Source organism: Panthera uncia, unplaced genomic scaffold (genome assembly GCF_023721935.1).
Source record: "Panthera uncia isolate 11264 unplaced genomic scaffold, Puncia_PCG_1.0 HiC_scaffold_269, whole genome shotgun sequence".
Taxonomy (NCBI): Eukaryota; Metazoa; Chordata; class Mammalia; order Carnivora; family Felidae; genus Panthera; species Panthera uncia.
This window is the reverse complement of record NW_026059395.1, coordinates 1-26,723: the sequence shown is the minus strand read 5'-3', so window position 1 is coordinate 26,723 and position 26,723 is coordinate 1. Positions and strand designations below refer to the sequence as shown.

At 55.2% G+C, this 26,723-nt stretch overlaps 1 protein-coding gene across 1 annotated transcript in view; it reads right to left on the bottom strand.

Moving 5' to 3' along the window:
• Positions 1 to 20,958, bottom strand: part of LOC125917874 (spectrin beta chain, non-erythrocytic 5-like) — a 44,651-nt gene extending 23,693 nt beyond the window's left edge. Inside the window, exons 1-24 of the mRNA XM_049623968.1 lie at positions 20,848 to 20,958; positions 20,441 to 20,608; positions 17,601 to 17,717; positions 15,457 to 15,614; positions 14,694 to 14,922; positions 13,249 to 13,886; positions 11,838 to 11,976; positions 11,505 to 11,737; positions 11,119 to 11,272; positions 10,836 to 11,036; positions 10,551 to 10,754; positions 9,947 to 10,147; positions 9,102 to 9,254; positions 6,163 to 6,293; positions 5,689 to 5,928; positions 5,113 to 5,400; positions 3,891 to 4,131; positions 3,583 to 3,722; positions 3,308 to 3,407; positions 2,406 to 2,576; positions 1,694 to 1,858; positions 1,032 to 1,246; positions 456 to 642; positions 27 to 227 (exon numbers count right to left, since the gene is read on the bottom strand). Coding sequence (XP_049479925.1) covers positions 27 to 227; positions 456 to 642; positions 1,032 to 1,246; positions 1,694 to 1,858; positions 2,406 to 2,576; positions 3,308 to 3,407; positions 3,583 to 3,722; positions 3,891 to 4,131; positions 5,113 to 5,400; positions 5,689 to 5,928; positions 6,163 to 6,293; positions 9,102 to 9,254; positions 9,947 to 10,147; positions 10,551 to 10,754; positions 10,836 to 11,036; positions 11,119 to 11,272; positions 11,505 to 11,737; positions 11,838 to 11,976; positions 13,249 to 13,886; positions 14,694 to 14,922; positions 15,457 to 15,614; positions 17,601 to 17,717; positions 20,441 to 20,608; positions 20,848 to 20,958 — 4,785 coding nt within the window. The remainder of the gene's footprint in view (positions 1 to 26; positions 228 to 455; positions 643 to 1,031; positions 1,247 to 1,693; positions 1,859 to 2,405; positions 2,577 to 3,307; positions 3,408 to 3,582; positions 3,723 to 3,890; positions 4,132 to 5,112; positions 5,401 to 5,688; positions 5,929 to 6,162; positions 6,294 to 9,101; positions 9,255 to 9,946; positions 10,148 to 10,550; positions 10,755 to 10,835; positions 11,037 to 11,118; positions 11,273 to 11,504; positions 11,738 to 11,837; positions 11,977 to 13,248; positions 13,887 to 14,693; positions 14,923 to 15,456; positions 15,615 to 17,600; positions 17,718 to 20,440; positions 20,609 to 20,847) is intronic.
• Positions 20,959 to 26,723: the final 5,765 nt, after the last annotated feature.

The window sequence follows — 26,723 nt, the reverse complement described above, 5'->3', positions numbered from 1 at the left end:
GATCCTGTGAGCTCTCTGCATCTTACCTGCTGGACAGCAACAGCCTGCTGCAGGCACTGGGCCTGTACCTCACACGTCCGTTCCAGCTCTGCCCAGAGGCCTTCCAGCTTCTGGCACTGTTCCATGACGCGCTGGGCTTGGGGGTGCCCCGAGGCTGCGAGGCTCCGTCCGGAACCCAGCACCCATTGCACCTGTCCCTGGTGGGCTTTCACCTGTGCCTGGAGCACCTGCCACAGAACAGCATGAGGAGCTGCCGCCTCTGGGGTTCCCTTTGTCACGGGGTGCCTGGAACGGAGCCGTGGATGCGGCTCCGGGCCCCACCGAGACAACACTCCTGGGAAGGGGATAACTGAGGGCAGAGACTTAGAAATCAGGACACCCTGAGCAGTGACAGAGGGCTTCTAAGGTCTAGGAATGGGATGTCAGGGATCCCGGGAGAAAATGGGGGGCACTACCTCATGCTTGTGGCAAAGTCTCTGAGCACCATTCAAGCATCTGGTGGAGCTGGTGGAGCTGGCTCTGGGCATGTGCTCAGCCACCCAAGTGAGCTCCAGGTCGCTCAGCTGGTAGAACCGGTACAGCTCAAGTGAGGCCTGCAGCTGTACGTGCCGAGTGGCCAGATGTTCCCGCAGGGACTCGAATCTGGGTGGACACAGAAGAGATGGCGGATGCTGGGAGCAGATGGGGACAAGACCCTCGGTGCTTTGTGTAGCCCAGCCAGGGACTCACGAGGAACAAAGTAGGGATGGGGCAAAGCCTCAACTGGTGAGGGGGAAGTGGCTGGAGAGGGCTCAAGGCCCAAGCTTTCACTCAGTTGACCTGTATGACTTCCGATTTGGGGTGCTGGGCATGCCTAGCTGGGGTCTCCGGTCTTCCTATCCCAGAAACGACCCCTCTTGTAAGGGACAGAGATTTGGAGAACTCAGGTCCTGCAGATGCCACCGCAGGGCTCCCTGGGTGGAATCAATCCTCACGTTCACATGGTGGGGGTGGCACACAGCGGAGTGAAGATGGAACAAGCAGGCGGGTACCTCTGCAGGTACTTCTGGGTCTCTTCCCTGACGGTCTGGGAGGTGAGTCCCCGCTCTGCCTGGGCGACGAGGGCAGCCATCTTGCTGGCCAGCGCCTGGCTCTCGCTTTCCAGTTGGCAGTGCTGTTTCTGTCGCCGCCGGCTTGAGCCCAGGTCCTGCCCTGGTTCTGCACTCTGCAGAGCCCCCTCCAGCTGCTCCATCTTCTCCTTGGCATCCTGGGGAAGGTGCAAGGTGCTGCACTAGCTCTGGAGTACAGGCATGCAAGTTCTTGGACTCTGACACCACGCTGCTTGCAGCTTAACAGATTCACCGAGGACCTGCTGCCTCTACCGTCGTCCACCTCCCGCCTTCCCCCTGAGCCTCATGACCACTCCTGTCCCCTCATGCTTCTTCCTCCACGGGGATGCAAGTTGCGGTGACCACACACATGGGGTACACAGGAGACGATTCTGTATTGGCCTATAGGAGGGCAAAGCCAGGCTCAACTTGCCATAGGCTAGAGGCCTCTTAAGACTGCAGGACTTCCCAGGGCTAATCCAGAGTTAGTAGAATACCCCAGACTCCTGCTCCGCAGCCCCCCCCCTTCCTGTCCTGCCTGCTCTCACCCTGCCTGGCTCAGTGCAGGCTTAGTCTCCTTCCCGTGCCCTGTCCCTCCAGCTGACCTGCAGCAGCCGCAGAAGCTGGGTCTGCTGCCTAGCTTTTTGGAGCTGGTCCCCACGCTCTGCCATCTTGTGCTTCAACTCTTCCCACTTGTCACTCAGGCCCTGGAGGCTGCCCTGCACATCTTCCTGGGCATGGAGCCTGCTGCTCAACAGCTGTCTCCCAACCTGGGGTGGACGCAAAGACCAAGCGAGTTTCGTTGAGTTGCTGGTACCATGAGCGGCCACAGCAGGCTGGACCCAGGTGGCAGAGGTGGGGGAAGGGGTAGCTGGCTACAGGCTGCGTTCCACAGGCTTCCAGGGCTCAAGAATTTCATGTGGCCCCAAATCTTGACAGAGGTGAGAGGGTTTTCCTCTGATACCACCAAGTAGAGCAGAGTAAGCGGGGGGAGCAGGCATCAGACTATGGTAGAGAAGGCTTTGTTCAGGTAGACGTAGCAGGCATTGGAGCTGCCCTAGGAGCTGGGGGTGGGGTGGGGTGGGGTGGGCTGGGCTGGGCTGGGCTGGGCTGGGCTGAGCTGAGGTTGGTGGGGAAGAGATGATGGATACTTTCTGGGTTGGTTTGGGTGCCAAGACAAAGAGGTACCCAGCCGAGCAGAGGAGGAATCTGGGGGATCCTATGTCCGAGGTAGCAGTAAAGAATCTGAAGGGCAATTCTGGGCTGGGAGTCTGAGGAGGAGGAGGAGGCCCTGTGCCCTGTGTCCACTGCCCCCACCTGCTGCAGGGCCTCCATGTGCCCGTAGGTGGCCAGCAGCGCTCGCTCAGCTGCTCTGTGCAGCTTGAGTTGCTGCAGGATGTTGCTGGGCTCTTGGGAAGGCCCATGTGCTGCCATCAGCCCCTTCTCCTCTATCCACAGCATCAGCTCTGCCACATCCTGTTTCCATTTCTGCTCAAGAACCAGGAGAAAATAGGTCTTACAACCAGGGCTGAGGGGGAGGGGTCTCACAGACTCCCAATGGCCCAGATCCAATCCTAGTGTGCAAGGGGGGGCTGGGGTTATTGCTCCCATGTAGAGACAGGGAAGCTGAGAACAGGACAGAAATGTTTCTCCCTCACATTACTCCCTCACAGTAGGAAGATGCCCGGGGACTGATGGCCTGGGCCCCATGGTGTCCTGTGCCCAGATAAGAGGAGCACTTGAGCAGTCCCCGCTCCCCCAGCTCACATCAAATGATGTGTGATCATTTCTCTCCTAATAGGCTTATGGTAGAGGAGGCCTGTGGACTGGTGCAGCTCTGAGCCCCTATGGGGGCTGAGCAACTATCCGGCAGAGCCTAGGTCTGCAGCTGGTGCCCGTGGCCCATGCATGAGCCTAGAGTGTGGCCAGAAATGATGGGGAAGGGGCAAAGCCAGATGAAGGATGGCAAGGAGGTCTATCAAGACTTCGGGTCCAGTCTTGACTCTGAACAGTGTGGGCTCAGCTTGTTTTCTTCATCAGGAAAAATCTGAGCCATAATGCCTGTCTCACAAGAAGCGCTATGAGGGTCAAGGACCTAACGTGGGAAAACGCTTTGGAAACTATCAAGGGCTCTGCAGAGCACACAACTGTTAGTGCAGTGATAGACTCCTAGGCACTCCTCTTGGGGAGGCTTCGTGCACCTGGGCTGGCCCCCTCACCTGGAGCTGGAGGGAGGACAGCAGCTGCCTCTTCCTCTGCTCACTCCTCTCCTGGACCCCGGTCCACCGTCCCTGGATGCTCTGCAGCTGCGCTCTGACCCTGGAGGCCAGGTGGAATGGGGGAGGGTCTAGGGAGGGCTCCACTCTAAGGCCCACCGCAGCCTGGGGTGCACCCGGCCGCTCCCCTACTCCCCACACTGTCCCCCGGCCTCAGGGCGACAGGCTTTGTAGGCTGAGAAAGGGCGGTAGGCGCTGCCCAGACGGGCCTTGCTCACTTGTGCGCAGCAGGGTGTCGGCTCTGGGCCAGCTTCTTGCCACGTGCCCGCAGAGCCTCTGCTCGAGGCCCAAGGATGCCCAGCAGGTGTCCAAACTCTTGGTGCTGCTGCAGCAGGCTCTGGGCCTCCCCCACATCCTCCTGGGGGTGCAGAGACCTGGGGTCATACTTGGGATGACAGGGGTCAGCACCCTATCGCCCACTGCCATCCCAGGGCCGCCAGCACCCCTTCACCCCTGCCTACTGACTTCAAAGCTCCCTCCAGTGATGGGGAAGCATCACCGCAGCCCTGTATTCCAGACTTCCTACCCCAAGGCGGCCCTGCCGCAGGAAGGCCTCGTGGCTGGCACAAGTGGCAGTGAAGTCATCTACATCTCTGCTGAATCTATGCAGCTCCAGCTCCTCCTGCAGCTGCTGCCGTCTCTGCTCCCAGGCGGCCTGCAGTCCCCAGCCTCGCTGGCTCAGGAGCCTCAGAACACGGGCCACCTCTTGGGAGTCCGGAGAGTCCGAGGCTGCAATGGGCTGGCCCCGGGCCTCCAGCTGCTGCAGCCTATCCAGGACGACAGGAAGGTGGTCAAACCCCATCTCCTTCTCACCCCGCTTCCTCCCCTCTCACTGGGTCATTTTGGAGCTCTGATAGAAGGGTAGCTGGCAGGAGGTCTGAGGCCGGTTAGACCCACTGGTTCACTTGTTCCACGGGGCAGCTGTGCCCTGGCCCACTAGTGATGCACAGAACGTAACAGGCCTCGCACACTACTGAGGTCTCAATACTTTCTCTGCTCCCGGTTTGTTACACCCTTGCTCCGGGGGAGCATCCCAATGCCGATGCAAAGTCAAGTAGAAACAGCACTCAAACCGCATACATGCCTGACTGCAAGGCCACTGCCAGGCCATGAGTATTTACAAAGGGCCCACAGGCACACAGCTTGAAGGCTCCACTTCCTCTGAGCTGATGCTGCCCTGAACCATTTGTAGAGTCTTGAGCACAAAGGACGGGATGGATTCAGTGACCACCTGGCTACCTGTCAGGGTCTCTCGTGCAGGGCACAGCCTGTAGACTGTACCGGGTGACCCTGACTGCCTGAAGACCTGTAGCATCGTCCCCGCAGGAGGAGAGGCGTTGCCATGCTGAGGAGTTGGGTATCTTAGTCCCATGGGGGGAGGGGAGGTGGTCCTGAGCCATCTGACTCCAGGGGTTCCCATTCTGGTTACCCAGAATTGCTTGGGAGACTAGGCTGTCCTGATTTCAAACAGTCCATCAAGTTCACCTGGATGGGGTATGGCCAGGTCTACACTTGACAGAACCTTCCAGGAAGTTCAGATTCTGCCCTGTGTCCCTCCCTGAAGCATTCAGGACGCCGGACCAGTGGTTACGTCCCCCTCCTTAAAGCCTGCCCCAAGCACCTGTTGGACACCAGCCTGGACTACAACCCTGAGTGATGCCCTGCTTCCTGCCTCTCCCTCTCTGATGTCCTGTCCCCACAGGCCTTAGCCGGCCTGAGGCACATCCTATCCCGCCTCCCGTCCGGACCTCTCCTGCTGCAGCCGTATCTCCTCTAGAAGGTCTCCGTGCTCCATCAGCAGCCTCTGGGCCGAGGCCACGTCCACTGCCTTCTCCTCACTGTGCAGCCGAGCCCAGACGCCCTCCGTCCACAGCAGCAGTTGCTGGCTGTCCTGTAGGAAGCTCTGCCGTGTCCGTACCTCGGCCTGGGCCCTGGCCTGTCGGGCCACGTGCTGCTGTACCTGCTCCAGCAGCCCCTGCAGCGTCTCCACCTGTCCTCTCAGGCACTGATTCTCTGTGGGGCCCGCCTCTTCAGCTCTGGGAGATAGGACCCACGGCCCAGTCAGTGCCCTGCCCTGGTGTCCGGGCTCGGAGTCCCCAGGCAAAGTGGTGTTGACTCTGCACTCCTGCCTCCCCCTCACCGTGGGACAGCAAGCCTGTGTGGCCTGCCCTTTCCCCATGAGCATTTTCTCACTCCGTGTCCCCACCTGTGCCCCTGCCCTTCAGACAGCACATCCAGCCTGTCCTCCAATTTCTGTCCCATTCCTCATGCCACAACCCTGCTCAGTCCTCCCCTGCCTCCCAGGGCCCGAACCCAGGCCATACTTTATGGTGATCCTCTTCAAGTGGTACACGCTTCTCTCCAGTGCTGGCATCTTCTGCTGGGCCAGCTGCAGGACACGGTGGCTGTCCTCTGACTGCCCCAGCTCCAGGGTTTCCAGCTGGAGTGTCAGGTCTCGCAGTTGGACCTGTGTGGATCTGCACTTGTGCAGAAAACTGCACACGTCCGTGGTGCGTGCCAGCTGCATTTCCTTCTCTTTCTTCAGGGCTTCCAGCTGCCCCCACCTGAGCAGAGCGAACAGGGATGTCTCTGTCACAGGGACATCTCCACAGCCATACCGGGGCCGCGGCCGGGGGTTCACACAATAGCTGCTGCCGGGCTGCCTGTCCCCATGCCCTCTCCTGTCTCTGACATGTCCGGTGTTTCCTCCTGGCATCTCCAGAGGCACATCAGCAGGCGTGCAGGCCCGGGCAAAGCATCCAGCCTGTCCCCACTGCTCTGTGCTCCCTCCGTCTTACCTCTGGCTCAGTTCCTCCTGCTGTTGCTGAATTCTGGGAGCATCTTCAGGACATCTCTGCTTCAGCTGCTCAGCAGAGCTGCTGACCTCAGTCAAGCAGCCCCTTCCCACAGCCAGGGCAGTGAGGAAGTTCTGGGAAAAGGAAGACCCAGGGCCTGAGTTTCTTCTCTTCCCACACCGCACTCAAGACTACAAATGACCTGATATGCTCTGCTGTGCAGGTGTCTGAGCAGCATCCCTCTGGAAGGACTGGGGTCTCTGTCCTTAAAGGGCTGGGAGGGCCCTTTAAAAATTCAAGGCTAGGTATCCAAATTATAAAACAAGAAATAAAACTGTTATTATTTGCAGATGACGTGGTATTATATATAGAAAACCCTAAAGATTCCACCAATGAAGTGTTAGAATAAATGAATTCAGTAAAGTTTCAAGGTACAAAATCAATATAAAGGAATATTTTGCATTTCTATACACTAATAATGAATGAATCACCAGAAAGAGAAATTAAGAAAACAATCTAATTTACAATTGCATTAAAAAAAAAAAAAAAAAAAACCTACGAATAAGTAACTGAAGAGATAAAAGACCTGTACACTGAAAACATCAATGAAAGAAGTTGGGAAAAAAAAAAAACCCACAAATGGAAATATATTCTGTGCACATGGATTAGAAGAATTAACATTGTTAAAATGTCTAAACCACTCAAAGCAATCTATACATTTACTATAATCCTGATAAAAATTCTAATAGCATTTTTCACAGATATAGAACAATCCTAAAACTTGTACGGAAATGCAAAATCCTAAAATTTGTGTGGAATAGCCAAAACAATCTTGAGAAAAAGAAAGTCTTTCTCAAGACATCAGTTAAGGCAGCACACTCCCTGATTTCAAACTGTATAGTTTACTATAGTAAACTGTAGTAATTATTTATAATGATCAAAATAATGTGGTATTGACATAAAAACAAATAGATCAGTGGAACAGAATAGAGAGCCCAGAAATAAACCCGTGCACATACAGTTGCTTAATTTATGACAAAGGAGCCAAGAATGGGGAAGAGATAGTCTCGTCAATAAATGGTGTTGGGAAAACTGGACAGCCATGTGCAAAATATGAAACTGGATCCCTATCTTAGACCGTACACAACAATAAATACAACACCCAAAACAAATAATCTGCTTGCAAAACAGGCAGAGGACCTGAACAGACATTTCTCCAAAGATGACATACAGGTGGCCAACAGACACAGGAAAAGATGTTCAGCATCAACCCTTATCAGATCACAATAACAGCAAGATGTCACCTCACACCAGTCAGGATGGCTGTTTTCAAAAAGACTATAAATAGGGGCACCTGGGTGGCTCAGCTGGTTAAGCATCTAGCTTTGGTTCAGGTATGATGTCATGGTTCGTGAATTTGAGCCCCACGTTGGGGTCTCTGCTGTCAGTGTGGAGCCTGCTTCAGAATTTCTATCTCTCTGTCCCTCCCCAGCTTGTGCATACTCTCTCTCAAAAAAAAAAAAAAAATGGTTAGAGGGGCTCCTGGGTGGCTCAGTCGGTTAACCGTCAGACTTCAGTTCAGGTCATAATCCACAGTTTGTGGGCTTGAGCCCTGCATCGGGCTCTGTGCTGACAGCTCAGAGCCTGGAGCCTGCTTCAGATTCTGTGTCTCCCTCTCTCTCTACCCCTCCCCGGCTCACACTCTGTCTCTGTCTCTCTCTCAAAAATGAACGTTAAACAAATTTTTCTTAAATAAAAGATTAAAAAATGGCTAGAAATAAGTGTTGGCAAGAAGGTGGAAAAAAGGAAGCCATTGTGTTGGTAGGAATATAAACTGGTGCAGCAACTATGGAAAATAATACAGAGGTTCCTCAAAAAATGAAAAATAGATCCAGCCTATGATTCAGCAATTTCACGTCTGGGTATTTAATCCAAAGAAAATGAAGACACTAATTTGAAAAGATAGCTACACCCCCATAATCATAGAGGCATTATTTACAATAGCCAACATATGGAAGCAACCTAGCGTCCAGTGATGGATGGACAAAGAAAATGTGGCAAAGGGGTGCCTGGGCGGCTCAGTTGGTTAAGCTTCTGATTCTTGATTTCAGCTCAGGTCACAATCTCACTGTTTGGTTCGTGAGATTGAGCCCCCAGTCTGGCTGTGTGCTGATATCAGGGAGCCTGCTTGGGATTCTTGCTTTCTCCCTCCCTCTCTGCTCCTACCCTGATTGAGAGCTGGTGGGTGTACACATGCTTTCTTTCAAAATAAATAATAAAACTTAAAAAAAAAAAAAGAGGGGCACCTGGGTGGCTTAGTTGGTTGAGCGTCTGACTTTGTCTCAGGTCATGATCTCATGGTTTGTGAGTTAGAGCCCCACACCAGGCTCACCAGCCCACTTTGGATCCTCTGTCCTCCTCTCTCTCTGCCCCTCCCCTACTCATGCTCTCTCTCTCTCTCAAAAGTGAATAAACATTTATTAAAAAATAAAATCAAAACCAAATGTGATATACATATATACCACTGTACAAAAGATGGCATTATGCCAAAAGATGGCATTATGCGGTGGGTGAAATGGGTAAAGGGGGTCAAAAAGTGCCAATTTCTAGCTATAATGTAAGTAAGTCATGGGGATGGAATATATAGTTTGGAGACTATAGTTAATAATCCTGTGTTGCATTTTTGAAAGTTGCTAATATGTTGCATACCTCCAACTACTATCAGGTTGTGTATCAATTATACCTCAATAAAAACAAAATAATTCAAGGCCAGATCCCTTGCTTCTTCTTCCCAGACAAGACTACAGTTAACATGGAGAAGTGGGACACAGGAGTGAATAACGGAGAGGCAGGAGCAGGCGGGGAGGGAGAAGGACAGGAATTCGGAAAGGCCGCAGGGCCAAGCAGCCAAGACGCCCACCTTGGCTCCACAGGGGCAGTACCTTATACTTGAGCCGCGTGGCTTCCAAGTCATCCGCCTGGGGCTGCAGCATTTGGAGCAGTGCGGTCTGGTTCTCCAGCCATGACTGCAGCTCTCCACATGAGTCATAGAAGCCAAATAGGGCCACTGCCTCCTCCAACTGAGCTCTGCGGTGCTGAGGAGAGGCCGGCCCAAGGTTGGGGCAAGGGCCAGTTTCTCCCTAGGGCACTCAGAGCAGGACCCCATACCCTTCCCCCCAGGGTGAGAGAAGTCCCCTGCCCCACTGCTGGGCCCTGCGCCCTCTGTTGGAGGTCCAGGGGAAGGAGCTGACAAGAGCTTGATGTCAGGTCAAGGGCCCTGGTAGAGTGTGCTCTTTTGATCTAGCCCTTGGCTCTTAGGGACAAGTCACACTTCTGTGGGACCTGGTGCTGCCTAGCCCCGCCCTTCTCCCCTCCAGGCTCTCCTCCAGCCATCTGCCACTCTCAGCTTCACTTCCAAGCTCCAGGCACTCTGGTCTTTACTCCTCCAGGGCCTCCTGCCTGCCTGGCGATAGGTACTGCCTAGGGTATGGTCTCCCCCATCTCTCCTGCCCTCCCCCTGGCTTTGCCTGCTCTCAACCTCTCCTTGTTCCAGTCACAGCCTAAATGGCCTCCCCTCAGAGATGCCCTCCCTGACTCCCAGCCTGACCTGGGCTTCCATCACACCCACCGCCATCTAATGACCAGTTTCTCCTCTTCTCTGCCTGTGTAAACTCCTTGGGGGCAGTGAGCACGTCCAGTCAACTGCTCTGTCTCTGGACTCCCGGTTCAGGGTCCAGTACAGAGTAGGTGTTCCATGAACATTTCTTGAACAAGAAGTGTTACTTACCTTTGCCAGGGCCCCCAGGCCCTCATAGTCCTGGTTCAAGCAGTCCTGTGTCTGGAGTATGGTGTTAGGGTCAAAGTCAGGGTCAAGCTCAGCGGAGAGGACCATCTTCTGAGTGCTTGGGGGCCCAGAGTGGCAGGAAACCTCACTCCAGGTCCGGAGGTTCCTCGGGCCTTCCTTTGGAGAGCTCAGGGCAGATACCACCTGTGCTGACAGGACACAGGGCAGTGTGTCCAGAGGGGATTCCCCTAAACACGAGGCTTGGCAGGGTGGGGCCAATGGTTGTACCTGGGGTGGTTCCAGGAGGGACCCGATTAATGCATGGAAACTGGTGGGCAAAATGAGCAAAACCAAACTATCCTCAGATGACTTCTACAAGCATGCAGACAAGATTCCACTAATCGGACTGGGGCAGCCAATAAGAAGTTGCTGAGGAGGGGTGGGGCACCCCAAGCCGGAAGCGAAGGTTCCCAGGTCAGGGGCCACAAAAGCCCTCCCATTTCCACCCTCTGTGTGTGGGCATGGGAGAGGGGGCATAGTACTCAGACCACATGTGCATTTGGTGCTGGAGGCCTGTAGTTCTGGATCCTTGCCATCCCACACGTACGGTAAGCGACACTTGGGTTGCGGCCGCCCGCGCCTGCTCGTCCAGTCGCCGTAGCTCCGTCCCGAAGGCGTGCAGGCTACGCTCCAGTCGCTGGTGGCGCAGCAGCAGGGCCGCGGCCGTCTGGTCCCGCCCGCGGGACGCGCTCTCCAGGGCCGACTGCTGCTCCCGCAGCCACGAGGCCGCGTCAGCCGCATCACTGAAGTACTGCGGGCAGGAGGGCAGGCTGGGCACGGGGCCGACCCCACATGCCTGCCCGGCCCCCCCCTGCATCCGCAGCCTAACTACCTCCTGGACAAGCATAGCCGCCTGCAGCCGAGCGCCCCGCCTGGCTGTGGAGCCCCGGAGCCGCTGCCATGCGCCCTGCAGTGCCTGGGCCCGCTCCCTGGGGTCTGGCCACGTGGGGTGCCCGCGGGCTCCCAGGTCGCATCCCCTCCGCACGAGATCAGTGCACATGGCCTGGTGGTGGCGGAGCTCGACTTCCAGGGCCTGGCAGGGTGCAGAGCTGGGTGAAGGGAAGGAAAGGGAAGGGCCAGGTGGGGACTGGGGCAGGGCACAGGGTCACACGTACCTTGTGTTTCTGCAGGGCTGCTCTGATCTGGCTAAGGTCCCGGCCCAGGGCTTCATCCTCCACCAGCTGTTCGTGCTCCCTCAACCAGGTTTCCTCCTCCTCACAGTTGTGCAGGAACTCTGCCTGCTGCAGGGTCTGCTCCAGCAAGGTGCGCCTGAGGGATGGCAAGGGGCACCAAAGGGACTGGGGAGGGGGCTCCCCACCAGGCTCAGACACTCCCCCTTAGATAGGAGTTTTCTTTTTCCTGATAACAGGGAACAGAAGACTTAGAGGTGAAGGCCAATGTGGAGGAAGTTGCCAAGTTAGCAGTATTTTAACCAGGGCAGGAGGTAAATTGGGTTCCAGAAAAGTTCTAGAGAAGGTAGGAGAGCTGGGTGAGCTCTTACCGGGCCCTTAGAAGAGACACCAGGCTCCCGTGAAGCTGGGCCAGTGCCTGGGCCTTGGCCTGCAGCACCTCCACAGTAGTACCCAGAGAGGAGTCCAGCTGCGAGGTCTGGAGGCCAAGATGGCGCACATGGGCCCCGTGGGCTGAGACCTGGGCCTCCAGCAGGTCATGCTTCTGCAGCAGCTCCACGGTCTCAGCCAGCTGCTGCCCACAGGCCGTGGAGCTGGCCAGCACCTGGCCAGGGATGGACAAGTGATCACTGCTGTCCCAGAGTGCTGGGTCATCACAAGTGTTGGTGCTGTGTCACCCAGGGGCCTGCTGGTCCAGGGCCCACCTGTAGCTCCTTGAGCTGGTTGGAGGCAGTCTCCACCTCCTGCAGCAGGCTCAGCACAGCTTGCACACCTGCCATCTGCTTCTTCTGCCCTTGGAGACGCCGAAGGAGTTGCTCCCAGCGCCCAGTGATCTCCAGTTGCCTGGAGGATGTGAAAATAAGGGGTGGGGTGGGGTCTTCACTGGGCTGGGATAGGGAAGCCACCTTGGGGTCTACACCTGGTGGGGGTGCTTGGCTGTCATGGAGGAGCCTGAGCCCAGTGACTGGGGGCTTGGAGCATTCTAGCCTATGGCTGTCGGGGCACTGTGTTCCTGCTTCTTAAACACAGGCAGAGAAGCTAGATGGAGGGTCTGTGTGGCTCAGGCCAACAGGGCCCCCAAACCTTTCCAATCTCCATCTCCGATGATAGCAACTCCATCCTTCTAGGTGCCTGGGCTAAAGGGCTTGATAACTGAATTTCTCACACCCCCATCTGATCTGTCTGTAAATCCTCTTGGATTCAAAATATATGCAAAATCCCACCATTTCTCATCACCTGCATTGCTTCTCTGGCCTAGATTATTGCAATAGCTGCATAAGTGGTCTTTGCTTCTGTCCCTTCAGTCTGTGCCTGACATGGCATCCAGAACGATCATTGTCGAACAGGAGTCAGATTGTGCCACTCCTTCATTCCAGCCCTCCCGTGTTGAATTCCCCATCCTTCTGTGAGTAAATCCCATCTTTACTGTGTCCTACAGATCCCAGCACGATCTCTGCCCCCACCCTTTGCCCCTGTACCTCCTTGACCTCAACCACTACTTGTTAACTTTGACCAACAGTGGCCTCCATGCTATTTTCCAAACGTGGCAGGCATGTGTCTTCCCTATGCCTGGTATAGTGTGTCCCCGTATCTCTACAGCTGGCCCCCTCTTCTGGTCTCTGCTTCTTCCTGGTCTTTGCTCAAAAGTCAGTCTCCTCTGGCCACCTGATCTAACCCCCGCCCCCCATGTTGGCACCTCATAATCCCCTATCTTATGTTACCATTTTTTTAAATCACTATTGCACGTACTATATATCTATTTTAATTTGTCTGTTTTCCTTAGTAGTGTGTAAGCTCTGTGAGGGGAGGCATTATGGTTTCTCCTCCTCACTACTCAATCTCCAGTGCCTAGAACTGTGCTTGGGACGTAGTAGACAACAAATACTTGTTCAGTGAATGAGTTGGTAAGAAGTATCTAGAAAGGGCAGTGCTTTACTAAAAATGGGGAATTGAGGGCGCTGGAACTTCAGGCATCGGTGGGAGTTAGATCTTTTAAAGAGAGCCCTGAACCTATAGATCAGACCTCTATGGCCAGGAATGGGCACAGGTAAACATAGGGATATGATAGGAAGGCCTTAGCCTGTTTTGAGGATGATTTCCGCACCCCAGGCTCACCTGCGGGCCACATCTGCCCAGCCATGGTGCTGCTCCTGCTGAAGGATGTCTGCAATCTCGGCCAGGGCCTGGAAGCGCCCCTCCTGGGGCAGGATGCTGGCCTCCAGCATGCCCAGTCTCTGGGCAGCTGCATCCACTGTGGCCAGGCTGGCTGGCGGGGCGGCAGCTGTGGCCTGGTCCAACATTTGCTCTGTGTCCGTCAGAAAGTTCTCCCTGAGGGCTGCCTTGCGCTGGAAGCGCCGGGCCAGGGTTTCCAGCCGCTCTAGCTGTAGGATCCTCTGCAGCAGGGCCTGGCTTCTTGAGGCCTCTGCCCGCTCCAGGACTGCCCAGCGCTGGGACAGCTCTGCGGGGCCCAGGCCCTCGTGAGGCAGGAAGAGCCTGCGATTCTGGGCTCGGAGTGCCGTCTGCAGCCGGAAGAGCAGGGCCTCTATGGCCCCTCGCTGCTGCAGCCGTGGTGGCTTCTCCTGGGTGCGGAAGAAGGCAAAGGCCACCAGTAGCTGACGCATGGCAGGCAGGGAGTCTGGGAAATCCCGTGCCTCTAGCTGCACCTCCTTCTCTGCAATCCAGCGCAGCAGGTCGGCCACCAGCTGCTCGTACTGGGTCTGCAGCTCCTCTGTCTCCTGGAGCTGAAGCAGGATCTGGGGGAGGCACGGGAAGGCCTCGGGCAGCACCTCGGGGCAGGCCCTGGAATGGAGGTGCTCCCCTTTTGGATGCTCGGTGACTGCCAACGTTGCCCAGGTGGGTGGAGGCTCTTTCCCCTAGCTGAGGTTGCACTAAAGTGGGGTCCTCCCAGCCCCCAGAGAATCAGGTTTGCCTGCATTGCACACTTAGACCCAGGAGTGTGGGGCACCCGCCCTGCTTTCCTCCATCTTATTTTACCCCATTTGGCCTCACTTCTGGGGAATACTATTCTTTTTCTGAGCCACCTTTCCCTTTCCTGAGGCCCCCACATCCCTAAAACAGCTCAGAGCCCTTGGCCTGGATCTTCTCCCCCATGCCCAACCGAGACACCAACCCTGAGAACAGTCTCCCCAGGCTTCCATGCCTGCCGCTGTGCCCAGAGTATGAGAGCCCCGAAAACATGGACTGCGCCCAGCACAGCTGCTTCTGTGCTTGTCCTTGCAGAGTCTGGCTCTCTGAGCCTTTCAATCTCATTAGGGGCTTAACAGCCTACGAGCAGGGGGAGAGGGGAGGGACTGGAGAGGATGGTGCTCACCTGGCTTTCCCTGTTTGCCAGGCACTGTGCTCACACTCCCAAGCACTCATAGCAGCCTTCTGTCACCCCAAGCATTATGGGCTCCAATGGACAGAGGACGCACGGTAAAGTTAGGGGACATGGCCAAGGCCACACAACTAGGAAGTGGCAGACGCAGGCTTTAAACCTAGGTCTGACTCCAGAGCCCATGCTCATCTCTCCTCGAGGCCACCTCTGCTCTTTCACCAACCTTAGCGAGTCTCCTCTGGACAGTCTGCTCGTGGTGCAGGCGGGAGAAGTGGTGGTAGTAGAGGGAGACGTAGGTCATGATGGAGCGTTCATCGGGCTGGAGAGCAGCCACGTCCTCGGGGTCCAGCAGCTGAGCAATGCCCAGCTCCTGCTCAGCTACACGGAAAGCCAAGTCGAGGTTGTGTAGTGGGCGCTCGGGACGCAGGGAGCAGTAGTCAAGCAGGTCTGGCCTGGACAGAAAGCAGGCAAAGCTCTTCACCAGAGAAATTTACTGCTTGGGTTTAAGTGGACTTGTTACAAAGGCAAGCAAGCTCCTATTGGCCACCCGGGTATTGGTTTCCCCTGCCGGTAACCTGAGACCCTAATGAAGGAATAGGGCACCTGTAGAGAGAGGAACGCTAATTTCGCTCAGGGGCCTGGCTTGTGGGTAGGGGGAGAAGCTCAAAAGGGTAGGTACTTGCGAGGGAGAGGACTGAGAATAGAGTCAGCGATGACACAGACATTGGAGAAAGGCAGGGGTCAAGGCAAACCTGGCCAATTCCATGAGGTTTCCTAGGAAAGGGCGAGGGCCTTGGCCATCAGCCATCTCTACTCCCAGGTCCAGGGTTCAGGGCCCAGAGGGATGTGGGAGATGAGCAGGTTGAGGACCCAAGCCCATTCTCGGTAGTCGGCTTGGTGGTGAAGGCCTCCAGGAGGGAGGCTGAAGCCGGCCTCAGGCCAGGTCGGGCTGGGAGGGTGCTGGGTCTGCTCTCCCTCACGCGCACCTGTGTGCATGGATAAGGGCACTGAAGCCGAGTCCGTCACTCCAGCTGTGGGAGAAGTCGGTGATGTTGACATTGGCATAGCAGGCCGTCTTCCGCTGGCACCAGACCAACAGAGCTTCCTTGGCAGACAGCAGGGCTGCGCTGGCCCCAAACTCCTCCTGGAAGGGCAGGCAGGATGGTGGGTCAGCATGTGACAGCTGAGAAGGCAGCGGAGCCGGCAGGCCGCCAGAGAGGCGGGTCAGGCCTGGTTGTGATCCTTCTCCCCCCGCCGCCTGGAGGCAGGTGCAGACTGCCCTCTATTCGGAGCACCTGATTTTACTTGATTTCATTTGTGGTGGGCAGGGACTGGGGATGAGAGAGAAAGCTTCTTCTTCCAAAGAAGTGTGTTTCTCTGCCCTTCTGATGGGTGGGGCATTGTGCTAACTGACCCTGGGTCCCAGGGAACTGAGGCTGGGGTTTGTTAGACTGGCTCCAGGTTCCCTTGGGCTGCCTTCCAGCCAGGTCCAGGGCCCATGCACAGGGCTCTCCACCACCCACACGCAGCCCTAGGAAGCCGGCACTATTTCCACTCTAGGGATGACATGAGGAGGTGCAGAGGAGTATTTAGGAAGCTCCCCAGCATCCCTCCACCGACAGGACAGGGACTGGCCTGACCAGGAAAGGCTGGCAGCTCACCCGTCTACTGCCTCGATGCCTCACACGGCTGCTGAGGGCAGAATCTGAGTTGCTTCTTCACGCTGGGCAAGGACATCTTCACCGGGTTTCAATCCCCTCCCACCCTCCTTGTTCCTCCTCCTAAGAATTTCCTTTGTTCTGTACTCTCGGGTCCACCTGCCCCCACCCCTGCCCCACCCTCTCTCTTCTCAGTGCTTCTTTCCCACCTCCTTTCTCCCTTCTACTCCCCCTCCAGCCTCCATTCCTGCCTCAGTGGTACTCTTCTCCCCCCACTCCCTCCCTCACACCCCAAAGTTCCTTCCCTTCCCCTCCTCCCCCAACTCGTGCTTCCTTTCATTTGCTCCACTTCTCCACCAATTCCTATTTATAAACTCAAAATATCAAAGCAGGGCAGGCTGCATCTCCTCTCTTGCCCTTAGGGCCCCGGAGCTGCGGTGGGCAGCAGTGTAGGGCGAAGCGTCCAGGCCTAGAGCAGATGCCCTAAGTAGCTGGACTAGGCTGGCAGACAGGAACCAGGAGAGGTTCTAGGCATGGGCGTGGGAGGGAACAGAGTCAGCCTGGTCCAATTATGTCTGTTTTTCAGGGAGCAGAGCCTGAGAGGTCAGGGAGCAGGGTGACTGGTCAGGAGACGATGCACCTGCTGCCCCCCCAGGGAAAGGGCAGCTGGGGCACCTGGAGCTGGCTTGGGGGACCGAGGAGGAGAGGGTAGCTACGTGAAAGGGCTTGAGGCCAGTTAGAAATTCATCCATCCATTCAGTCATCACATAGGCCCTAGGCTCTGGGGACACAGCCAGGCAAATCTCCTGTTCTCCCGGGGCTCACAGTCAGATCATGGGCTTCAGGGGTCCTCCGGGATTTGAGCCAGATCTGTGGCTTCTTTTCATTCGGATTTCATCCTCTAGGTTGGCTTTTCTAACGCATTGGAATTGAGTCTTAGGTGGGGTTTTGGAAACCCCAATTGGAAAAGTTATGAAAATTGATAAATATAAGGACTTTATGTTTTTGCTCTTTCCAATTCAGTCCTGAGAAAACAAAAGGTAGAACAGAGGAGGATAGGGGATGGTGTCTTTGGTCTTCAGGTGACTGGGGCTTTGGAAACTTCTGGGATTGGGACGCCCTCCACATGTTTAATTTCTCCCAACAGCATATTAGAGGTGTAATGGAAGTTACAGGGTTTCAGTGCCAAGTAGGGAAGAACCAGTCAGGAAATGGCACTGGTTGTCACCTCAACCCCTTACTTGTGAATGGCTTGTCCCAGACTGAAGTTTGTGAACCTAGTTGTCACTTCAACATATTACAGTCTCTCTGACATTCTCAATCCTTTGCCCATGGTTGAAGAGTGGGTATTAATTGTGTGAATGCCAGGGTCTGCTGCGGGGACCCTAACAGGTGGGAAAGCTCTGTCCCCAGGGACCTGAGGGGAGGCTGGGGCTGGGCTGGGTGATTGGGTGTTGGGGGCTGGGACATACCCTGTCCAGGCAGATTTGGGAAATCTGGAAACGCAGAATGATGACCCAGATGAGTCCCAGGATGAGTGTCTGGTCTCCATCCACAATGTTCTCTGGCCCAATGAGGGGTATTGGCACCTGTGGGCACAGTTGGCTGGGCTCAGCTGTGAAGCCCGTGTGCCAGAGGAGTCTCAGAGTAACCAAAAGTCCAGGGCACCTGTTGCCAGATGGCAGGGTCCTGGAATCTGTCCTGCCCCAGGACGTCCCCAAGTGAGAAATAGGCAGGGCACAGGTGAGGCAGGTGAAGCTTTTTTAAATGGTTGCAGCTTTGGACTCAAGTCCTCCTGGGAAAGACCCCAGCCTGGTGAACTGGGCTGGACCACTGGGGTGGGGAACTCCCTGTGTGTGGTCTACAGGTAAACACGGGCCAAGATCGGTGGTTCAGCCATGGGGGCTGGAAATGAGGAGTCATAAATAGTCAATAAATGAACTCAATAGACCACAGCAGCTGTCTGCCTCCACCTCTTAGGGCATCTTGGAATCTCCAGGGGGTGCTTGGGTCCTTGGTTCCCACTTCAATCTCAGCCCTCTTCATTAGTGTTCCATCTCCTGTTAAAACGGCAGATTCCCAGGCCCCACCGATTACTCTCTTGGGCCAGGGCCCAGGATTCTGCATTTGGACAAACACCTCGGGTTCTTCCCATGCACTAAAGTTGAAAACCTGCTGCCCTAGATCTTGCCACATGGACAGGGAGGAGGAGCAAATGAGGGGAGAAAGGAACAGAATAAACATCAAAGCTGCAAGGGACCTGGGCCCCTTCACCTTCTGGATCCATCTTCCTCTCCTCAATCCCAGGGCTCCGAGGCCTGTAGGATTCTTGCAGTTCTTGGGATTGTTAGCACAGGCCTTGGGGCCTTTGTACTGGCTGTCCCTGCTGTCTGAAAATATTCCCCCCTGTAGCCACATGGCTACTTCCCTCTCTTCTTCTAAGTCTTAAACAGCACTTTTTCAATGGTACTTTCAACGGCCACCTTATTTAAAATCACAACCCAAGGACTAATTCCTCCCACTCAAACACACATGCTTGGCCCCCTCACCCCGCTTGGGTGGGGATCTTGGTTTTGTTCCCTAGTGTCTCCCTAGCAGAGCGTCTGGCATATAGTGGGTAATGGATAAGTATGCATTAAATGGAGAAAGAAGAGGAGAGACTCCCATAAGACCTGGCGGGAAGCTGGCTTCGGCCAACCACCTGCCTGGTGGCTGAGGCTGCATCCCTGGGTACTCCCATGGGTACACTTTGTTGTGTCTGTCTGGTCTCTGAAGGGTCCACCCCATGCTCCAGCCTTCTCCTGGCACACCTGAGCCCTTCTGCGCTCACCTCAGCTTGGAGTTGGAGCATCTGGTCAGTGGGGTGTTGGAGTCTGCTCATACCAGCTTCTGAAGGCTGATCTTCCCGCTTGGTGTTTGGTGATACCCCACTGGTAGCTTGGAATCAGCCGTGGTGGGGTATCAATGCCACAGAAACCGGCAGGTGCTACAAACGAGGGCTTTTATTCTCTCTGCCCCGAGAGCTGATTGGTAAACATTTACCGGCGCCCGGTGACCTGGGTTAAAATCAGTTGTCTTCCCTGAAACTGCAGGCCCCTTGCAGTTGGGTCTGGGCTTTGCTGATTGTGGTCCCCAGAGCCTGGCATGGAGTGTCCAGCAAATGACAAGGTCTCCAGAAATGAGTGCACCCCACATCCTGCTACTCATCAACCCTGTGTTGGGGTAACAGTATGTACAGTGGAGGCAAGCTGTCACCTTCACAGACTATGTATCAGTGACATGCTATGTATCAAAGCTCGGGGGGAGCTGCAGAGCCTCTGATGAGGGCCATGGGGCTCCTACTCTTCCCACGTACCTGAAGGGGAGGGGGCTGGTTCACAGGCTATTGTCCCTGGGACCAAAAAGAGCATGGCATTCTGTGACTGTCAGCTGTCTGCTCTTCCCTGTGCTTGGGGACCGCAGTGCCCCTGTAATTTGCTTTGGTTTCTTACCTCCCTGGCCTCTCTCCAGCATGCCAGGCTCCCAGGGGCTATGACTTCCAACCCAGGACTTAAGTGACACTCAGGTTCAGCCCAGCCAGTTCCAGCTCAGTGGCTTGCAGCCTCCAGGAACAGCCACCTCATGGGTTCAGTCCCGAGCCCAGGAGCCCTATGGGCTTCCCAACCTGGTTCTCAGTATAAATCACCCTTGTCCAGCCCCCTGACACTGGCCATGAGGGTCCTTCCATGTCCCTGGAGCTTTTGCCTCCTTTTAGTGACTATTTCTTTGGGCTCTTTCTTTCAGGAGACTCTGCCTCCCTCCTGTTTGCTGTGGTCCCTCGCTGCTAAGTGATCCAGCTTCTCTAAGGAAGACCTGCACCCTCTGCTGCCTGGCTCAGTTTCCAGGGTTCTTCTCCTGTGTTCTACCCTCAGTCTGCCTCCCCCAACCCCGCATCCAGGATCTGCTGGCCCACTTACCATGGGTCTTGCCTGGTAAACTTCCTTATTTAGGAAAGGAGAAGTTAGAAGTACATGGAATCTGCCTGCTGAGAATTCTCTGATTCCCTTGTTTCAGTCAACAGCATATTTCAGTCCCGCCCAACGGGGATGAAGGCTGTTTCTGCTCCCACCGGTTTGGGGCCCTCTAAGCTGGCAGTACTGTTCAAGGAAGGGCTTTGCTTTCTGCATCTCTGTATCCTAGCTGCTATTCCCGGATTCAGGCTCCAGATCTTCTGCTCTGCCCTGGCCAGCCCAGGAAAGAAGATCTGGTAGTCCAGCCTGTCCCTGCTGCCCACCCCAGCACCTGGCCCAGAAGCCCTCTCCCCGGTGCCCACCTTGGCCCTGAGGAAAGCCAGAGCTCGGCTGCTGTTCTCTAGGAAGTGTACTCGCATGCGGCCCCGGCTGGGGGGTGGCAGGGTCTCCCCCGAGATGAGCTCCAGCAGCCGCAGTAGGTGGGTGCCATCGGCCAGCTCTGTGTACAGGTTCTGGATCTTGATGCCCACCTGGGAGGGGTGGGGAAGAGGCACAGGGTCAGCCCCCCTCACCTGTCTGGCCTATCCCAGGACCTGGGAGGTACAGCCCAGAGGGTCTTCCTTAAGGAAGGAGCACCGGACTCATCTGTGTTTTGGGGTCTGCGAGACGTCTCAGCCAGATGACCTCACAGTGGGCCCCCAGAGGCCACTGACCAGGGAGCTGGGGGGACAGCAGAGGATGGCTGTGGGACACACTCAGCTACACTCACCCTGCCGTGCTGGAAGATGTCGTTGATCCAGTTAGTGAAAGTCTTCTCCTGCATCCGCATGTGCTGTGCCTGGAGCTTGCGAATGTGGCTCATCTCATACGCGGAGTCCATGGTGGGACAGGGCTGGGAGCACTACCGTGGGGCTCTGTGGCTGGCCCCCTGCTTCAGGCACCCTGTAGCCCCAAGGAGCTGCTGGGGACTGTGGGGCTGACCAGCCCTGGGGCCTGCAGCCTTATGGGGACAAGAGGCCACTGGATATTGCTCTAAGCTGGAGATGTTGAGGGGCATGGAGGTTGGAGGAGGAGCGTGAACTGTCCCCACATCTGATGGTGGGGGGGGGGTTGCAACTTGGGGCCCAGCCAGGTAAGGTTCTGGGGCTCCCAGCTGGTGCCCTGCACTTGAGTGCCTCTGAACCCTTTGCCGCACCCCACTTTCCAGATTCTTGGGACCACAGGGATGGGCTGCTGCCCCTTGGGATGAAAAGCGCAGGTAGAAAGGAAACAGGAAACAGGAAACAGCTCACCTTGGTGTTGTCTGTGCCTGGAAGGAGACCCTACTGGACGGATGGAAATGGCAGATAGCCGGGGCTGTGTGGGGAGGGAGAGAACCACAGGAGAAGCCAAGGCTGGAGCTGGGGCCACGCCATGGCCCTCCTCTTGAGCGAGTGGGGCAGGGGTGACGGCACACAGCCGGCATTGTCCTCCCACCTGCCAGAGGGCATGGCCCAGACTGGGAGGGGGTGGCTCAGGAATGCTCCAGACTGTTGCTCCAGGAGCTCCTCCTTCATCCTCCTCCCACCTCAGATGCCCCCAGTGTCAGGTGGGGGTCCTGGCTGTCAAGATGCAGAGGCTCATGGGATGGGCCTCAAGTTGGCTCTGGGTGGGAGTGCCATGGGGGTGTTACAGTCCAGGTAAAAGGCATCCAAATGGCAGAGCCTCTGGTCAGAAGCTTCTGCACCCACAGTCTGGGACTGCCCTTCTGCACCCCTGCAGGGCCTCTTTGTGAGCACCCACAGGGGTGGGATGAGAGGGATGCTGGACCATAGCCCTCCCATCCTGTCCAGGGGAATGCCACCATAGATGGAGGAGAGTCCTTGGACTCTGGGCTTGGCTTTCTAAGCCCTGACCTGGCCCAGGGCCAAATGGTGGGTGCTCCCTCATGCCCAGGGGCCACTTTCTGAAGTGAGCTCTCCTCTTGGGAAGGAATAACTTGGAGCTGCAAAGGCTGTGGAAATAACAGTCTTCTCCAAAGCCAGAGAGACAATGTTCACTCTTTGGAGCTTCACGGTGAGGCCCCCAGCACCTGTGCTTCCACAGAACTGGCTAAGTCTCATGGCTCATGGCTCAGGGCACGAGCTGTGGAGGCGGGGGGAGCCTGCAGGCAACTCTCTTTCCTTCCCTGAGCAATCTTGAACTGCATGCCAGAGAGTTCTAATTTGAGTGGCTTCACAGAATGTCTGGCTAAACTTGGGGTAATAGTCACTGGTCTGGGTGGGTGTCTGTAGGTTCATCCAGCAGCCCAGGAGACTCTGAGAAGAGGCTCAGGCCACTGTCCCTGACAGCCAAGGACAATGAGAGGAGCAGCATGGCAGCCTGCCCTTGACAGTTGAGCAGGACAAAGCACCCTGGAACCTCAGGCCCGTGGCTGGGAGTGAGACACATGGTGCTCTTGGGGGGGGGTGGTGGTGGGCAGCTCCCCTGCATCTGGGAGGAGCTTCCTCCTCTACTGCCCTCCCCCTGTGAGGTCCCTCCTGCCACTGGCTGGCATCCTGATGTTGGCATGAGCCCGGGCTTCTTCCTCGCTCATAGCCCCAGATCCAGTCAGTCCTCTGTGGGGGGTGCTCCATGCTCCCCAAGAGCTCCACAGTCTACCTTCCTGCCCCGTCCTGCACTGCCCCTGCAGGGCCCCATCACCATTCCCTGACTCATCATTCTGCCTGCACATCAGCCTATGCACCGCCTTGCCCCCCCACCCCCTCCGTTTACCTCCCAGAACTCAGCCTTGCTCATACCTATGAAGACTCCCCATTGCCCAAACAGGACCAAAGCTTGCCTGCCCACATCTGGGCTTCAGCTGCTCTTTCAGCTTAGAACATCCCTTCTGTTTTCATTGTCCACATTCTCCTGTCCTATCAGCCCCAGTTAAAATCCTGTTCCTTCTAGCAGGTTCTCTGCCACCTGCCCCCTCCTTTCCAGCTTGTTTCTCCTCCTATGAGACCCTTGGCCTGGGGCATCTTGTATGATGTGACCACCAGAGGGCAGGCTGGAGCGCATGATACTTTGCACACAGAGCTCAATAGAGGTGGTTGTATTCGGTTGTTGAGTGGCACTGGGGAACTGCGTTTCTTCCTCCTGAGCTCGAATGCGGCTAAGCCACTGTGCGTGCAGCAAGCACTGGCTCCTCTTTTGCTGTAACTGATTGCAGCCCCTGCTGAAATGAGAATCCCTTGTTAGTACATAGTTTTGCATTATTCATGTTGCAAATAACTAAAACCTCAAGTCAAATGTAAACAGTATAAAAGGAATGTATTGGCCCAGAGGTCTGAAATATCAGCAGGAGGAGGACTTTAGGTGAGGAGTTTATTTTTTATTTTCTTATGTTCATTTATTTTGAGAGAGAGAGAGAGAGAGTGCAAGAGAGTGCAGGGAGGAGCTGAGAGAAAGGGAGAGAGAGAGAATCCCAAGCAGTTTCCGTGCTGATAGCTCAGGGCCCAGCTCGGGGCTCTATCTCATGAACTATGAGATCATGACCTGAGCTGAAATTAACTCTGACACTTAACTGACTAGGACTAGGCACTCTGTCACCCCAGGTGAGGTTTGATCCCCAGTTCAAATGAGGCCACCACAGGCCTGGACTCCCTCTGCCTTTTTCAAGGCTTCCTTCACCTTCTTGATCCAGAGGGTGGTTGCTGCGAGCCTAACCTCACTCCCCTGTCCCCAGTCTCTGGGAACCCCTCTCAATGCCATTTATATTGTTGTACCAATAGGCTTGCTTCTTTACACTGTCTGGTTCAAAGAGAGAACACCCCCTCAAGAGCTGGAAGGGAAGTCTGAGGGGCTTGGCTCTCATGGGCTTGAATTGAGCCACATGTCCATTCCTGAATTTGTGACCAGAGGATGAAATACTCTAATTGGCTCAAGACAGTCAGGACCCACCTGGAGAGGGGTCTATCTCACCCAAAGCTTGTGGCTCAGACTGAGTGGGGGAGTGCTCTGAGAAGGAAATTCCAGGTCTGGGTCACCACAAGGGTAGATGGGTGACAGCAGGAAAAACCCAGGTGTCTGCTCTGGGGATGTGTATCTGCACCTGTGAGGTGACAAGAGGCAGGAACAGTGCCAGCCAGGGGGCTCCAACCCTAGCACTACTGCAGCTTCAGGCGCAGGGACTTGCCTCCAAACTGGAGAAGACATCGTGGCAGGTGCTCTCTCCTTTGAGAATGCTCAGTGATGCCCTCCCTAGCCTCGGAAGGGTCTGTCTCCGTGGTTCCTCCAGTCCAGCTTTCCAGTCATCCTCACTTGGGGCTTGGTCCTGGACCTGACCTCTGCTGGGGAGCAGATGGAGTTGCTTTCCGGCTAAAGATGGCCCATTTTGGGGAACGTCCTGGCTTAGAGGACACGGGAAGAGTTGGGGGTCACAGGGATGGTGCGCAGCAGGAATGCACCCTCCCCCTAATGCCTTGGATCCCTGCTTTACTGCTGAGACAACTGCCACACAGTCACGGGAAAGCCAGAGCCAATGGAGGAAAGCTAGCGAATTTTTCACAAGTTTATTGATCAACAGATTGTGTCTTTTTTTATTTGACACCTGGAAACAGGATTACAAAAAAAAAAAAAAAAATAGAAGCATTGTGTATTAACTGCATTGGCTAATTGACATGTAACCTGATACACTCTTAAATTAGGCCCACGTTCACCTGGATAAACTCAGTGGTTATCTGTCCTAAGAAGGTTATTTCTCTGCTACATTCCACGGAGGAAATACACAGTGCCGCTGTTAAATGCTTCCCTTTTTTCAAGACAACTCGTCTGGGGTACTGCTCTGGGAGTACCGAAGGCGTGTAATGGTGCAAAGTGGGGAGGTCCCAGTGGTGGCAGTCGGGCCATGACTGGTGGTGAAACCCCACGCTGGACAACGGACTGCGGTACGAGACCTTCCTGGTGTGGTGGAGAGGCGACTCCCCGGGGGAACCAGCGGAACATGAAAAAGGGCTGTGCTCAGCGGCAGTGGGGCCACGGTTCTGCTGAGCCTTCTCCAGTGGGCTGAAAATGAGCAGGGGTCGAGAGGAGGGCGGGAGGCATTGGCTTCTCCTCATGTGCTCTCTGACCCACCTGGAAACCCAGTCCCGGACACACAAGAATTCAGCTCCTCAAAGGCCCGCCATCCTGCAGGAGGAGTCACGCCTCCAAATCCAAAGATGTGATAGCTGCATAATGACAAGGGCTCCAAGGGGAACCCAGTCCAGCCCTGGAGGGATGGGGGCCAGCTAAATGAACGGCCCTCCCCACTGAAGAGCGACCAGTCCTGGGCCCTGCATAGCGCAGTAAGGAAGGTATCGGTATACAATGCTGGGCTGGAGCCTGAGGCTGGAGCAGGTTGGGTGTCCCCACATCACCACGAAACTGGAGGTTTTTGATAGGTCTTGGTGCAACGTTTCTTTGCAGATAGGTTCAGGAGGGAGGGCCTCATTAGTAGGCTTACGACTTGGAAGCTGTCTTTGGGAGGATCAGGCTGAACTTGCTTTTTCTCTTGAACTCAAGGCTGCAGAGGTTTGTGTTATGCAGCATCTTGTGAAAGCAGAGTTTCTGCCGTGGAATTGTGGAGAGCATGGGGAGTGTCACAGCACTAGAGTTTACCTGCCTCCACTACCCCGCCCAGCTGCAGACACTCCGGGGAGGGGGTGCTTTGAAAACTGGGTGGTGTGGGGAGGACCACGTGCTGGGTCAGTGTGAGCAGATTCGGGAGGGCTCTGCCGTCCCCCAGCCCTGCTGCACGAGGAGGCGTTCTGGACACAGACTCCGGGAACTTTGTGCGGGTCCTGGGAAGATACGGGTCCTCAGCCTTAGCAGCCATCCCTAATGTCCTCCAGGGACATTGCTCTTTCCAATCAACTCTTCGTGATGACTGACTTCATGTTGTAAGAGATGTTAAGAAAAGTGGGCATGTGACTTCTTTTCTTTTTTCTTTCTCAGCAGGGAAAGCATGCAGCTGCTTGATGTTGTCCCACCTGAGCGTATGGGGTAGGGATCACAACACCACCAAGAGAAGTTTCCTTTCCTGTAGAAAGCAGACACCTCAGTCTGCTGTCCTCTAATATAGTTTTCCCGTATGTCTCTGCATAGACGACACTTGGCCATATCTGCATATATGCATGTTGACAAGTGTCAAGAACACATACTCATGTGGTGCATGTATGTGTATGTTTTTATATATGACAACTGAGAAGATTAAAGGAGCAGGATAGTTCTGAGTGGAAAATCAGCTAACCTTGGCACCTCTAAACCTTTGGACCGATGAATTCTCTCTTTTCTGTTTTGCCCTTTGGTGGGCTCCCTTGTGGGTACACCCTGGGGCAGTCCTCACGCGTTCACCAACCCATCTGCTAATATGAGAGTAGTGACATTATAAACCTCTATAGGTTTCTAATGAATTTAAAAGTGCTCATTAAGACTAAAAATCATATTATGAATTTATTTCTCTTAAAATGACATTATTTAAAAAGTGAACTAGGGAGTGCAAGGGCTAGCATCTGGATAAATACTTCCCCAAAATAAAAAAAAATTGACTCTTAATTCTGTACTTCTGACCCTGATATCACCAGTAACATCAGGAAAAAAAAAATGTGGTTTTTGGAAGGCTCAGGCGGGACTGTTCTGACT